At 40.0% G+C, this 13335-nt stretch overlaps 1 protein-coding gene across 5 annotated transcripts in view; it reads left to right on the plus strand.

The window, feature by feature from the left end:
- LOC120554468 (sodium-driven chloride bicarbonate exchanger-like) overlaps positions 1-13335 on the plus strand; it is a 44876-nt gene that overhangs the window by 14017 nt on the left and 17524 nt on the right. For 4 of the 5 annotated variants that reach the window (XM_039793376.1, XM_039793380.1, XM_039793379.1 and 1 more), the window contains 5 exons: positions 2649-2730; positions 9905-10048; positions 10204-10345; positions 10723-10883; positions 11479-11667. In XM_039793376.1, coding sequence (XP_039649310.1) covers positions 2649-2730; positions 9905-10048; positions 10204-10345; positions 10723-10883; positions 11479-11667 — 718 coding nt within the window. The remainder of the gene's footprint in view (positions 1-2648; positions 2731-9904; positions 10049-10203; positions 10346-10722; positions 10884-11478; positions 11668-13335) is intronic. The other variant, XM_039793377.1, reaches the window with a different exon arrangement.

Below are 13335 nucleotides of genomic sequence, written 5' to 3' on the forward strand. Positions count from 1 at the left end.
TGTCACAATACAGTGTACCACATGCCTCTTTGTGTGTTGGTTATTACTTGGTGTAGTTATTCACAGTATAGTGTAGCCCTCAGTTTTTAAAAAGCAGGACATTTACATTTCTGTTAATTACATTCTTTAGATGTATTTGTTGTAGCAAAAAGGTTACAGATGCAGATATTTGACTGAAAAATGCTGATGGTTTTATTTGATCACGTCTAAAGACAAGTTTACCACAAGGGCCAGATACAGCCTACATATATACTAACCAGTGACATCATCACGGCAAAGGCACAGCAGAGTTAAACAATTTAACATTAGACAAAAGGTTTAAATAAAACTACATCTATGGACATTTTGATGGCAAGGTGCAACTTGTAAATGATGCCTCGTAGGGGCTCTGTCCTACCAGAAAGTGGCACAGCTCCTGGTCTATAGGGCTAGTTGGTGAACTACTGTAGCTGATGAGCTGAAAGCTAACATGCTAGGAAGCTGGGAGCATGCAAGTGCTCATAAGTCTAGTTTCATTTTCAAAATGGATGTTGATTGTTATAATTATTGGGGATAACCTCAGGGATCATGTCACTGATTGTACGTAGCCACAACCTGCTGTATGTATATTTAAGCTTGTGTCTGATGACCAAAAAGAGGTCAAAATGTTGATAAAACTTAATTAATAAAATTTTATATTTGAATTTGGTCATCCTCGTCAGAAAAGCATCTGATGTGCGTTCACCAGATAACCCCTGCTGATTGCAAATGATGCATTAATTTAGCTGTATTGTTGTTAATATTGTTTTGTATATTATTACCAACAAACCTTTCCTTCCTACTTTCAAATAGCATGTTGTACCTGGTCCATTAAAATGACATGGAGTTTTGACCTACTGTACTTCATAATGGCATCTGAAGGAAAGGACATCCTTGTCAGACTACACAGGCAAGCTGTGTAAAAATAAAAAGGTTAACAAGGAATCTAACACTGTTCAGCACTGTACTTCAGACAGTGATTTTTACATTCAAAGTAAATGCCCAGCCCAAGACCACTTGGCTTGGGCAGACTCTCTTACTGTAATCTTTTTATTTTTATTTATTTATTTTTTTTAAGCTTAAGGGAGATGTCTAAATGTGGATCTGTCAAACTTTTTGGTTTTGCTTATTGTTCTGCCAACTCTGTTTGAGCTTTGCTGTGCAAAATGTTGTTATTTTACCTGTTGGTGGTAGTGTAGACTTTTGATTGGCAGTAGGTCAGATAAACAAGTAACCGAGTGATTAACATGTAAGCAAGATACAGTAGGTAAGCGGCATGTAAATACCAGCAAGGTACCCATCAGTGGCTAGTGTGTTGAGAACAACAAGGCAACTTGGGCAATGTGAAAAATAACTGCTATGACCTAATGCAGGACACACTCAGGACCTGCAGCACATTCATGGTGGACGTCTAGAGGGCAGAGAGCACAATTATCTAAATGATACATGCACATAGGCGGAGACTGGAGGGAGACAGTCAGGAGAGTTCATCAGAAGTTGATGGAGGAAAACGTTTAGTCCTGTTCATGGCCCGGAGGTGCTGGCGTGCAGCTCCCTGGGCAGAAAGGTTTTAAATTTGATAGGAACAACCACAGGATGCCGTCTCTCTATACCAAGGCTAAAACTGTCAATATCCCTGTCCACTGGCTTTATTGATCGTGACTGGACACATGCAGCCTCATGTTATTGCTAAACCCTCAGTGTTTAAGGGTTTGTTTACAGTGACCCATATTTTGAGTTAAGTGTTGATTGAGGAATAGTTGGTCCACTCATTGAGCTGATGTGGCTTGAAGGCATCTGTTCAAAACAACCAAAAGCGCTAAAATAACTGATTAGTGCAGACACTCAGGCACGCAGTTGTGATTTTATACAGTATCAGAGCTGACAATTTTGCTTTGCAGTAGTATGTGTGAACATTTTCGTTTTTACCCAGGATCAGATGATGTTTCCAACAATTGAAAACTCCCAAGAATAACAAGCCAGTGTTTTTCATTAAATATTAAAAATAGAGTAAGCATACAAAGACCTGTCCCTCTTTTATTTTACAAGGTCAGAGCTATTTATAGCATGGAGTAATCAGAAAAGCACTATAATGCATCCATTGGCACCAGTCATTGTTCTATCCACTAGACGCATCTAGCGTGCTGTTGCTCTAGTTTTAAAAATAATTTGTCTTGCCAGAGGTGTGGGCGGTGGAACATTTACGTGATTTAAGGCTTGCGCACGGTGATGCATTCTTGTGAGAAACCGTGACTCCAAAACTGTGTGATCTGGCACTTGGCAGATGAGTGTCACCTTTTTACAAATTAAAAAAAGAAAAAAGAGATTGGAAGCCATGGTGACAGTAGGTGGAAGTTGGCGTTCCTCTGTGCGTGTTGTCATTTCTGGACACATCTTCCCACTGGGCTGGGGGTGGGGATCTCTTGCGTAACAACTTGTAGCGTTTGGATGAAATATGGATTTTTTTTACATTAACACTGATTAAGTGTACTGGTATCGTGTCAACTCATGTTAACCTTTGTGCGCTTCATATCTTATTGAATGTGTGTGCTCTGAATCGGAGTATAATATTAATGTTAATGTTGGTGTTGCATGCAAACTGATCATACTCCTCTGTGTGTGTCTTTCAGAGAACTGATGAGGAGGCAGTGGTGGACCGTGGGGGCACACGCTCCATGCTCAACACCAACTTTGAGAAGGAAGAACTGGAAGGTAACACCATGCGTGATCATTAACATTTGCATTACACTATTGAGACACATTTTAGTGGAGAAGATAACAGAAAATGGGCACTCTGGTGATTTTGCACTTAGGACTTGCAAGTGACACATTATGGAGTGCCCCTTCAAATAAACACATTAATATACATTTATTTTTTCTTTTACAAAAAGCTTTTATTCTTTGTATCGTTGAGCCCAATTTGTCAGGTGTATTTTTTTCCCCCTCCAGCTTAATTGATGGGATGATACAAAAAATATTGTCAGCCAAGCAATAGTTTGAGTTTGATAGCAGTAAACTTGTCTAACACAGCAGAGCTTACTGATGGCAGAAAACCTGTCCCTCCACCTGTCTAAATCATTACAAATGGATATTAGGTTTTGATGCAAGTCCTGCAGCATCAAAGAACAAGGGCTTTATTCTCTGCACGTGTTTGCATCTGCTTTTCATCCCTCGTAAAAGAGGGATGCCAATTTCTGTACACAGCATCCTGAATTGACAGAGCCTGTTCCATAAAACAGGTTTACTGAGTTTTTAACTTAGCTGAGTAAAACCAGAATTGCTCTCGAATCTAAAACATAAACTAAAGAAAAACATATGGTCCAGGGTGTAGGCTACTTATCCAGATTATGGGGATTCTTAGAAGAATAGAAAAAGAGTTTACATTTTTTTTTAAACTAGAGAAAAAAAATATGAAAATAAAGTCGTAGTCGATGACAATTATTTAAACATAAATGCAGACAAAGATAAGCAACGAGGAATAAATATTACAGATAGAAGGATAATTTAAAGCCTTTTGTTAACGGCAGTTTCAAGTTTGTGCACACAGTGTGTTCTTGATAGATAAAAAAAGCAAACCGATTACCTGAGTTCTTTTAGAAACAATAAATCACAAAAGAGAAGCCGAAGTAGACGAGGCCAGCTGAGGGAAAGTGGGGACAATAACTTAAAATTCTCTAGAAAATAACTCCAGGAAAGTGCTGAAGCTCACACATGTATCATTGATGATGTATAAAACTTGTTCATTAGCGGGAACGTTTTCTTTTTGCCAGCCAGACCACTGCATTTTTATGCAAGTCAAAAAAGTATAGGATGGGAGAAAGGAGAGAATAAAACAATACATCTAAAGAATTGGTTTCCCCTTCAGTATTTGTGTTGCCAGGCAACGTTCACCGAGGCTGCCGGCAAATATGTCACTGTTCTGAAACTGCCGGTGAGACGGGGCTTTCATCTCAAGGACCCTCATCCTGGGATGATGGGTGCCATAATGACTAGCTCTCTGTCTAATGCTGTGGTAACGCTGATGCTGCGTCAGCACCATGCAGGAGCTGGAGATCCTCTGAAGTTATCTCGCTCATACAGTGCTCAGCATAAGTGAATACACCCATGCTAAAGTTGACTAAAAAGAGGAATAAAAAAAATCATCCTTTGGAAATTGATCTTAATGCCTTAATTAAAAAGAAATGAGGATAAGTCCAACTTTTAAGGACACCAATTTTCTTTGTGAATGAATAATGTATTGTAAAATGTTCTTCCTTGAAATACAGGGGGCATAATTAAGTACACCCCTATGTTAAATTCCCATAGATGCAGGCAGATGTTTATTTGTAAAGGCCAGTTATTTCATGGATCCAGGATACTATGCATCCTGATAAAGTTCCCTTGGCCTTTGGAATTAAAATAGCCCCACATTATCACATACCCTTCACCATACCTAGAGATTGTCATGGGGTACTTTCCATAAAATCATCTCTCAATGCAAATCAAACCAGCTATTAGGCTAACTGAAATAAAACCATGCCAATACGATACATTATTCATTCACAAAGAAAATTGGTGTCCTTAAAGGTTTGATTTTTTTTTATTTTTTATTTTTTTTTAATTAAGGCATTAAGATCAATTTCCAGATAATTTTTTTTATTCCTCTGTTTAGTCGACCTTAGCATGGGTGTATTCACTTATGCTTAGCACTGTAAATACAGCCCCCTGTCAAACCCAACACTCACCTGCTTCCTCACTCTCGTAGGCTGCGTTTCAACAGTGGTTCATCACGCCCTCGTTTGCTTCCCCTAAGCACTTGCCCTCGGGGGAATCCCTGCGGCCATCTTAAGTGTCATTCCAATTGTCTGAAAAACCGAAGTGAACTTCGTGAGATCAACCTTTGGAGGGCTGAGGGAGCAAGTGAACAATGATGGTCGCTCCAGAGGTGGATATCACCCACAATGCATTGCAGTTATGCATTTGGTGCAAGAAAATGCATCCATGGTTAGGTGGCAGTAATGTACTGCTAAAACTCCTGTTGCTGACCACCAAAAAAGATGAATAAAACTTTTTAGTTTCCTCATTAATAGCTTGATATTTTACTGAAACATGTAATATAACTGTCAAATAATATTGACTTTATAAGTTTTATTTACTAGATAGTTGTATGTCATTTCTTTATTTCCAATATTTGTAAATTATCTGTCAGTTTTTGCGAGATGTTAAATTAAAGATACATGATACAGATCACAAATTTCAAAATCTGAAACTCATGCAGCTGATTACCAAGCCTCATTGAAATGAGTGCAGGGATTTATGTCTAAAAAGCAGTAATAATACTTTTATAAATATTTGTATTGCACCTTTCATACAAGAAATAGGCCTACTGTACAATAAGGAAATTGCATGACATAAGCATTCATAGAATGAACATAAACAGGGATAGAATGCAATAATTAATAGAAAATAATTAAACGAATGGAAAAAAAAACGAATTAAACTCAGCCATACACTTACATTTGGGGTTAAAGAAAAAAGTTTCCATGATCACACTACCAAGTGTTGTATCATTGTCTGTGAAGCCAAAGCTTTATTATACAATATAAAATGTCCAATATAACAATAGCATATTCTATAGCATATTGAATATTTCTATCTGAAAATGAACATGGAGTCTTTGGTTTGATCATTTCACTCAGCTTGAATGAAGCATTACAGCAGACGTCCTGCTGTGACATGAACTACAAGGACTACCTTCAAAGTCACTGGTCCACTATCTTTAATGCGACTATTATCGCCATCACACCCCCAACCGGCCCAGTCAGACACCGCCTACCAAGAGTCTGGGTCTGCCGAGGTTTCTTCCTAAAAGGAGTTTCTCCTCGCCACTGTCGCAATAGCCACTGCTAATGCTTGCTCTTGAGGGAATTACTGTAATTGTTGGGGCTTTGTAAATTATAGTGTGGTCTAGACCTACTCTATCTGTAAAGTGTCTCGAGATAACTCTGTTATGATTTGATACTATAAATAAAATTGAATTGAATAGCATAAAATGCTTTATCCAGCCTCTAAGTTACTTTAGTGCATTCGATTGGGTGACAGGTTCCTTATTACCACTAGTGCAGTGCCTGTTCAAAATGGGTCGATTGCTTGGTTCCCATTATGTTTTTTTTTTTGTATTTTTGCACTGCTGAAATCATGAATTATATAACCGCGACATCTAATAAAATCACCAAACTTATAAGTTAAAGACAACAGGTGTTCTGTCAATTCGGCTGTATTTACTGTAAAATGATCACACAGAAAAGTTAGAAGCAATAGTCTTTCTTACTTTTCCTTCTGCACATCGCACAGACCCTGTCTGCAGTACATGGCGCACCCACTACATGTTGTGCCTGTCGGCTCGCTGCTGCACCTCTGTCACTGAACAGAAGTGACAGAGAGAGGTGACTGGCGGACGCAACAGAGAGAGACCTTGCGGGACAATACTGGCGTGTCTCTTCTACAGAAAGTTGCTGGATTTGTCACTTCTTTTTTTTTATTCTGCGTCCGCTGCTCTACAGAGGCTCGTAGGATCTCCGTTGTTAGCAGAGCAGGTGAACCGCAAGCAGCCGTGTAGGGATGTAGCAACTCTCTGCCCCTGCTGCCACACACACACACACACACACACACACACACACACACACACACACACACACACACACACACACACACACACACACAAAAAACAATACACACACATACACACACACACACACAGTAGTTTAGTTTGACTCAATCCCACATACTGTACACCATCCTGCTGCTCCAAATACTCACTAGAGCACCTAATGTGGATTAATCCACCGCTGTAAATAGTCCCCAACACCATTCCCTCCTGTTTCAGTAACCCTTGTTATAAAATACAGTAGCCAGCTGTTTTAGGAACAACCAATAAGTTTGGGGCTGAGAGCCACATACAGGAAACAAGTATTGAAGTAAGGACTAACACATTGTTGTTTTTGGTTTTTTTCATAGGATTTGTTGACATTGAAAACATGTAGAATATTGCCAGACATATCCTTTAAATCTAAAAAGTAGTGCTGTCAAACAATTAAAATATTTAATTGCATTAATGTGATAGTTAACTCACAATTAATTGCACATTTTTATCTATTCTAAATGTCCCTTGATTTCTTTTTGTCACTTTTTTTTTTCTTATTTTAATACTCCAACATGGAAAAGTGGATTGGCTTTCTTTGTGCAAATGTTTTTTTTTATTTAAAACATTGGCATATGCTGTGTTCAATTTCACACTAACATTCTCACTTGGACTCATTTAGCTATGGCTGCAGTAGGTTTGTTCTTAGTTGTGGTATCCATGTGCTTCTGTCTGAAGTCATCCATTGTCGCCTGGCTTTGACGAGGGGGCGGAGAATTGGCATCAGCTGTGTGCTTGGCCATCAAGTGGTATTTTAGACTGGACATGCTGCGATGATAGCTCAGTTCACAACGACAAAACGCACAGATCACTTTGGTCTTGTCAATGGAACCATTTGGCAACTTTTTAAAAGTAAACTTTCCATTCAGAATCTTATTGGCATCCATTTCGGTGTCTCACGCTCGCCATCCACTCAAACGTAACGTTAGCCTACTACGCTTTGGCCGGCTCGCAAGCCCAAACAAGTGTGTGCAGCGTGCCTGTTTTGTTTCCGGTCCAGCTAGATCTGGTGTGGTGTTGTAGTTTTTCTAACATTACTAGCATGTGAAAAAAGCTACAAAGTTTGCTAGGCCAAAAAGAATGTTAATCTCGAGGTAAAAAAATTTACGCCCTTAAAATGGGTTTGCGTTAACTCCATTAATAACGCGTTTAACTGACAGCACTACTAAAAAGTAAACAAAATAGAGGCAAATTGAGTAGCTTTTATCATAGCCACGAAATCAATTCCAGAAATCACTATTATTATTGTGTGATATTTGAATAGAAATGTTGTGTGGGCAACATGGTAATACATTTGACTTTACAAACCAACAAGCAGGAGGAGTCATAGCCCAGTGACTGCAACTATGAGAATTAATTAAGAGCAGCGGTTGTGCTGCAACGTCAGAGCCACACAGCCAGAGACAGTTGTGTGAAAAGAATGCACAACCCCCAGCCAATCAGAACCGCTGTATTCTGTGACCACGTAAAGCAGTGCATACATGAATACACACACCAAGACTTAAGGATATGGAACACAGAAACTCGACACGTCCCGCTGACAGAGGAAAAGAGAGAGACATATTATGTATGACATCAGCATTAGTTCAGGCCTGGAGGAGGAGAGCTATTTAAGTCCTCCACTCATGAGTCTTGACTCATGAACTTTAAAGCTTTAGTACTTCGTTCTTATGTTTGCCTCAGATACCTTATTGTTCCTGTCTGCTGGAATGTGCCTTTTTTATTGTGGAAAATATGCTTCATTTGCAAAGTCAGTCTTTTGTCTGCTTTTGACCTACCTAATTTACACAATGCTAACCGCAATTCTCTGGATGAATCGGTAGAAGCTCTGACAGAGTAAAATACACTCAAACTGACATTTTGACATAGTTAGTTTACCCATAATGTTCTCTGAGACCTCACTTAACCTGGATTCCTGTTGATGGAAGCTATTGAGTGAGTTGCTCTTTTCAAATGCTGTGATGTCAGTGTGCTCTTAGGTGATTCATGTTATGTCTGTGCATTGCTTAAATCTGATTAGTGTGCTATGATGTGATTAGTCATGTCTCCAAGCAAGCAAAAACAATTGAAGGTATCCACATGAGATATTCTCCCCTCAGACTTAAAGAAAAGATACACAGTAAGTCTGACAGTAATAAACAGAATAAGCTCCTTTTTTATTTTTTGAACCTGCACACATGGTGTAACTTGAGCTAGGATTTAACTTTGACAGCAAAAAGGGTTCCCCAAAGTTTTTCTATATAAAAGACTCAAGGGCTAAGGTTTGGTTTCAGAGGTGAACGTGACACAATTGATAAATAGTTGTATACAAATGTTTAACAAAAAAAATCAAAATGAACAACGAAACTTTACACTCAAAACTTTTACTTTATCTGTGATTGATCAGTTCTTGTCTTTATTTTATTTTATTTATTTTTTTGGGAGAATGATCTATAAATAAAAACGGCTACATATTCAAAATTGCGTTGGGAGTTGGGGGACTTTTTTCAGCCCTGAGTAGTGTCTGCAGTCTACTCACAAGCTACATTTAGCCACAACCTCCATCAAAGTATGGCAGCTTGGATGAAAAAAGAATGGGGACATCACCAGCACCTTGCCTTTTGATTAGATTACTGTTCAATAAATATCTAGGAATATTGTTGTAACTTGGTATAATGTGATTGAATGGCCTGTACTATAGCAGTGAAGAGAGCTTAATGTATTAACGGTCATCCCTTTTGTAATCTGTCATTGTGCTTTCTTCATGGTAAAAAAAAGGATTAAGATGAAATGGGGAACCAATTTAATATCCTCTGATGGACCCCAGATTGTAGCGCTCAAGCATCAAATTGCCCTTAGTGTCACATTATGCTGGACACTGTGGCGCCTCTATATACGGCAGGAGGACAGGGTTTCTAATAGTCTTGTCTGTGTCCGGCCACTGAGCCGAGGGCCGGCGGGAAGGCCACAGCGGCTGGGCAGCTCGACCGCAATAAAGGAGGAGAAAGTCTGCTCACATTAACTTCACGTTGACCCTCTGAGTGCACGCTCATAGGCACACAAATCAGAGACTGGCCCTGTGCTTACATTGGATAATATCCTTTCAGAATCCCAGTCTCATATGTTCTCGTAAAAGCACCTTGTAAAAAGGTGGGAAAGATTAAACTAGTCTTGAGTTAAAAGGAGAGACGGAAAAAACTAAAGTGGTCTGCTGCATGTTGTCTCCAGGTCACCGCACACTCTACATTGGGGTTCACGTTCCTCTGGGCAGGAGGTCGCACCGACGTCACCGTCACCACGGACACAGACACAGGAAGAGGTCCAAGGAGAGGGACTCTACAGCTGATGATGGAAGAGAATCCCCCTCACACAGTAGGTCTTTAAAATGGATGGAAGCAAACTCCAGCAATGTGTACACTCCCAACCAGTTTCACCAGTGCACATCATGATCTAAATATTTCCTGTTGCATGCTTTCCCCCTCCTTTCTCTATGTCTACTCGTCCTCCGCCTGTCCCATTTGCTGCAGCAGACACACCAGCTCAGAGGGTGCAGTTTCTGTTGGGGACAGAGGATGGCGACGAGGAACACATCCCCCACGCCCTGTTCACAGAGCTGGACGAAATCTGCCTCAGGGAGGGTGAGGACGCCGAATGGAAAGAGACAGCCAGGTACAACACTGCAGTCGACCACATGGGCTGGGTCTGGCCAGCTGTGCCATTTTTTTTTTTTTTTCTATGTTGCACCTGAGAGTTTGATCCTGTTTGTGTCTGACTGCAAGCTTTTTTTAAAGGGCTGTTGTGGCGCCATAGCTACTGTATCAGGATGTCCACACTTTACTTCATTTCACGCCACACACTGTTTACCTTCATCACAACTTACAGCACTTATTAAAAAAAGTCCTTTATTGAGCAGCATGTCAAAAGCAAATGGGGGAAATGTTCTACAACAACCAAAATGCTGTGTTGGGATGGGGGATGATTTAAAAAAAAAAAAAAAAAAAACTTCTGTCAAATACAAATGTGTCATGTGTTTTTAATGTGTGCAGGTGGCTTAAGTTTGAGGAGGATGTTGAGGATGGTGGTGAGCGGTGGAGTAAACCCTACGTAGCCACTCTGTCTCTACACAGTCTTTTCGAGCTTCGCAGCTGCATCATGAACGGCACTGTGATGCTGGACATGAGGGCCAACTCTCTGGAGGAGATCGCAGGTGAACACTGACAAATTTCCTGATGTCTTGTGTAGCTCAGTGGTTAAAACTAATATGACTGTGCCACATCTGAGCAAACAAATTATGTGAAGTCCTCCAAGGATCCATTCTCAGGCCTCTTCTTTTCAACATGTACTAGCTCAGATAATGGAAGACCACAAAATAGTTTAACATTGTGCATATGTAACACATTTATTTAAAAGACTCTTGATTTAGTATTGCACCTCTGTAACAATTGCCTTTTTTATTGAATTGTGATATAAAATTAAACTTGCCTTGCCTGTTACTATTAACGAATATAAATTCTTAAAGTTACCATTTCAAAGATTTGGAGGCCAGGTCAACAAGGCTGACTGTGTTTTAGTGTTTATCTGATTGTAGGAAAAACTGTGCAGCTGAAGAGATCTGGTTTGGTGCGATTTAATCAGCAGCAGTGGGTTGCTTTTTGTCGGAATAATCAGCTTAGCAGTGGTGGCCGCCACGCAGGGATAAACACCATCAGGAGCGGCCTTTGTGAATTTAAAATGGACTGTTCAAAGAGTAATGCGGAAACCTACATTTGTGTGTTCCCTTGTGTGTTCTTTTACTTTCGTAGACATGGTTCTGGATCAGCACGAGTTGTCGGGCCCTGTAGGTCAGGATGCCAGGAGGAGGATCCGCGAGGCCCTGCTCAAACAGCACCACCACCAAAACCACAAGAAACTGGCCAACCGCATACCTATTGTACGCTCCTTTGCTGATATTGGCAAGAAGCAGTCTGAGCCTCATTCCATGGACAAGAATGGTGAGCAAATGGTCTATACACACACACACACACACACACACACACACACACACACACACACACACACACACACACACACACACACACACACACACACACACACACACACACACACACACACACACACAGTCTTTATCACCCTGTAATATTCTCTGCTTTTCCCATGGTGATCATATGTTGTATGTAAATATATACAGTATTTTTTTTATGTAATGTTGTAATCCTTTGCATGTTTTTTTTTTTCCTAAAGCGTGTCCATCTGTGACTTACTTTTTTACTGCTGTTTGTAATCTCATTTTCTCCTCTTGTTTGTGTTTCTCCATGTTTGTGTATGTTTGTTCTCGTCTCCTGTATTTTGCATGTGCGTGTGCACGTGTGTCTTTCACCTAACCAGTAAATGGCCTCTATTATCAAACCCTAAAATCTCACAAGTGTTTGCCTGAGCTTCCCAAGAATACTCCACCCAGCAAACCCTTTTCCTGTGTGGCATGGCCGCGGTGTGTGTGTTGCGCGTCATGTCTGTCCACCTCTCCATCACCTTTGAGCTCCTCCAAGAGCCGTGGCTACATGAACCCAGACACGCCCTTTGGCAATACCAACATCAACCGCCTTAGTGTTCTTCAAGCAGTTGCACAAGGCTACTGTCCCATCGCACATGAAGAAACAGAGCAGGAAATCTGCACAGGCAACCAGAGCGCCTAAGCTGATTGCTAACACTAAAAGCCTAGCGATAGTAGTAATATAATATAAAGGAGCACATTAAAGTGGAGAGTATCATCATGAGAGGTTTGAAATGGGTTCTGTGCAGTCAAGAAGAGACGGAAAACCTCTGCATTCTGAAACTCATGCATCTTTATGCACAGTCTCACAGTCGTGATGCTCCTCCAGCTGTTCTATATTTAACTAAAAAGTAAGACACTACAAAGAAAAGTAGATGGGTTTTAAGTATGCAGCAGTGTTTTGTACTTTCAAAGTCTTAGAGTCTTTGTCAGTCTGCAGAATTATTTATGTGGCCAAACGGGGCATGTGCAGTGTAACAGTTTCCATGATAATGCTTTCCACTTATTGTCATTGTCAACATGTTTAATGACTAAAAATGGTAGATTTGTGAGTCATGTTCTACCTTCATAACAGTGAGTAATTATTAGTGGTAGCTCCTAGCTTTAAATTCATCGTGTAACTTCATAACACAAAATCTAATCTTCAGTTTGTTGCCTTTTGGGTTTGTTATTCAAAGATTGTTTTTGGAAATACGCTCTTCACTTTTTTGCAGAGTTATTTATGCCAACCCTATGTCTTTATGGTTGTGAAGCTGATTGGCTTAGCTTAGCATAAAGACTTGTAACAGGGGGAAACTGCTTGCTATAATAAAATCTGCCTACAAGCACCTCAAAAGGTCACTAATTAACACATATCTAGTTTATTTAATCTGTATAGAAAGGTAAGTGTAAAATGACTATTTGGGGTTTGACAATGGGGGTTATGTTCTGGACAATTTATGCTAAGCTAAATAAGCTACTGGCTTCATTTTGAGAGTGGTATCGCTTTTTAAGTTTAACTCTCCGCAGGTAAATCCATGCATATCCCAAACTAATCCTTATGAAGCAATATTTCAACATTTTGGGTTAGATGAGAAGATTGGTCTCTACACTAAATATGAAACTGCAG

This window comes from Perca fluviatilis, chromosome 24 (assembly GCF_010015445.1).
Source record: "Perca fluviatilis chromosome 24, GENO_Pfluv_1.0, whole genome shotgun sequence".
NCBI lineage: Eukaryota > Metazoa > Chordata > Actinopteri > Perciformes > Percidae > Perca > Perca fluviatilis.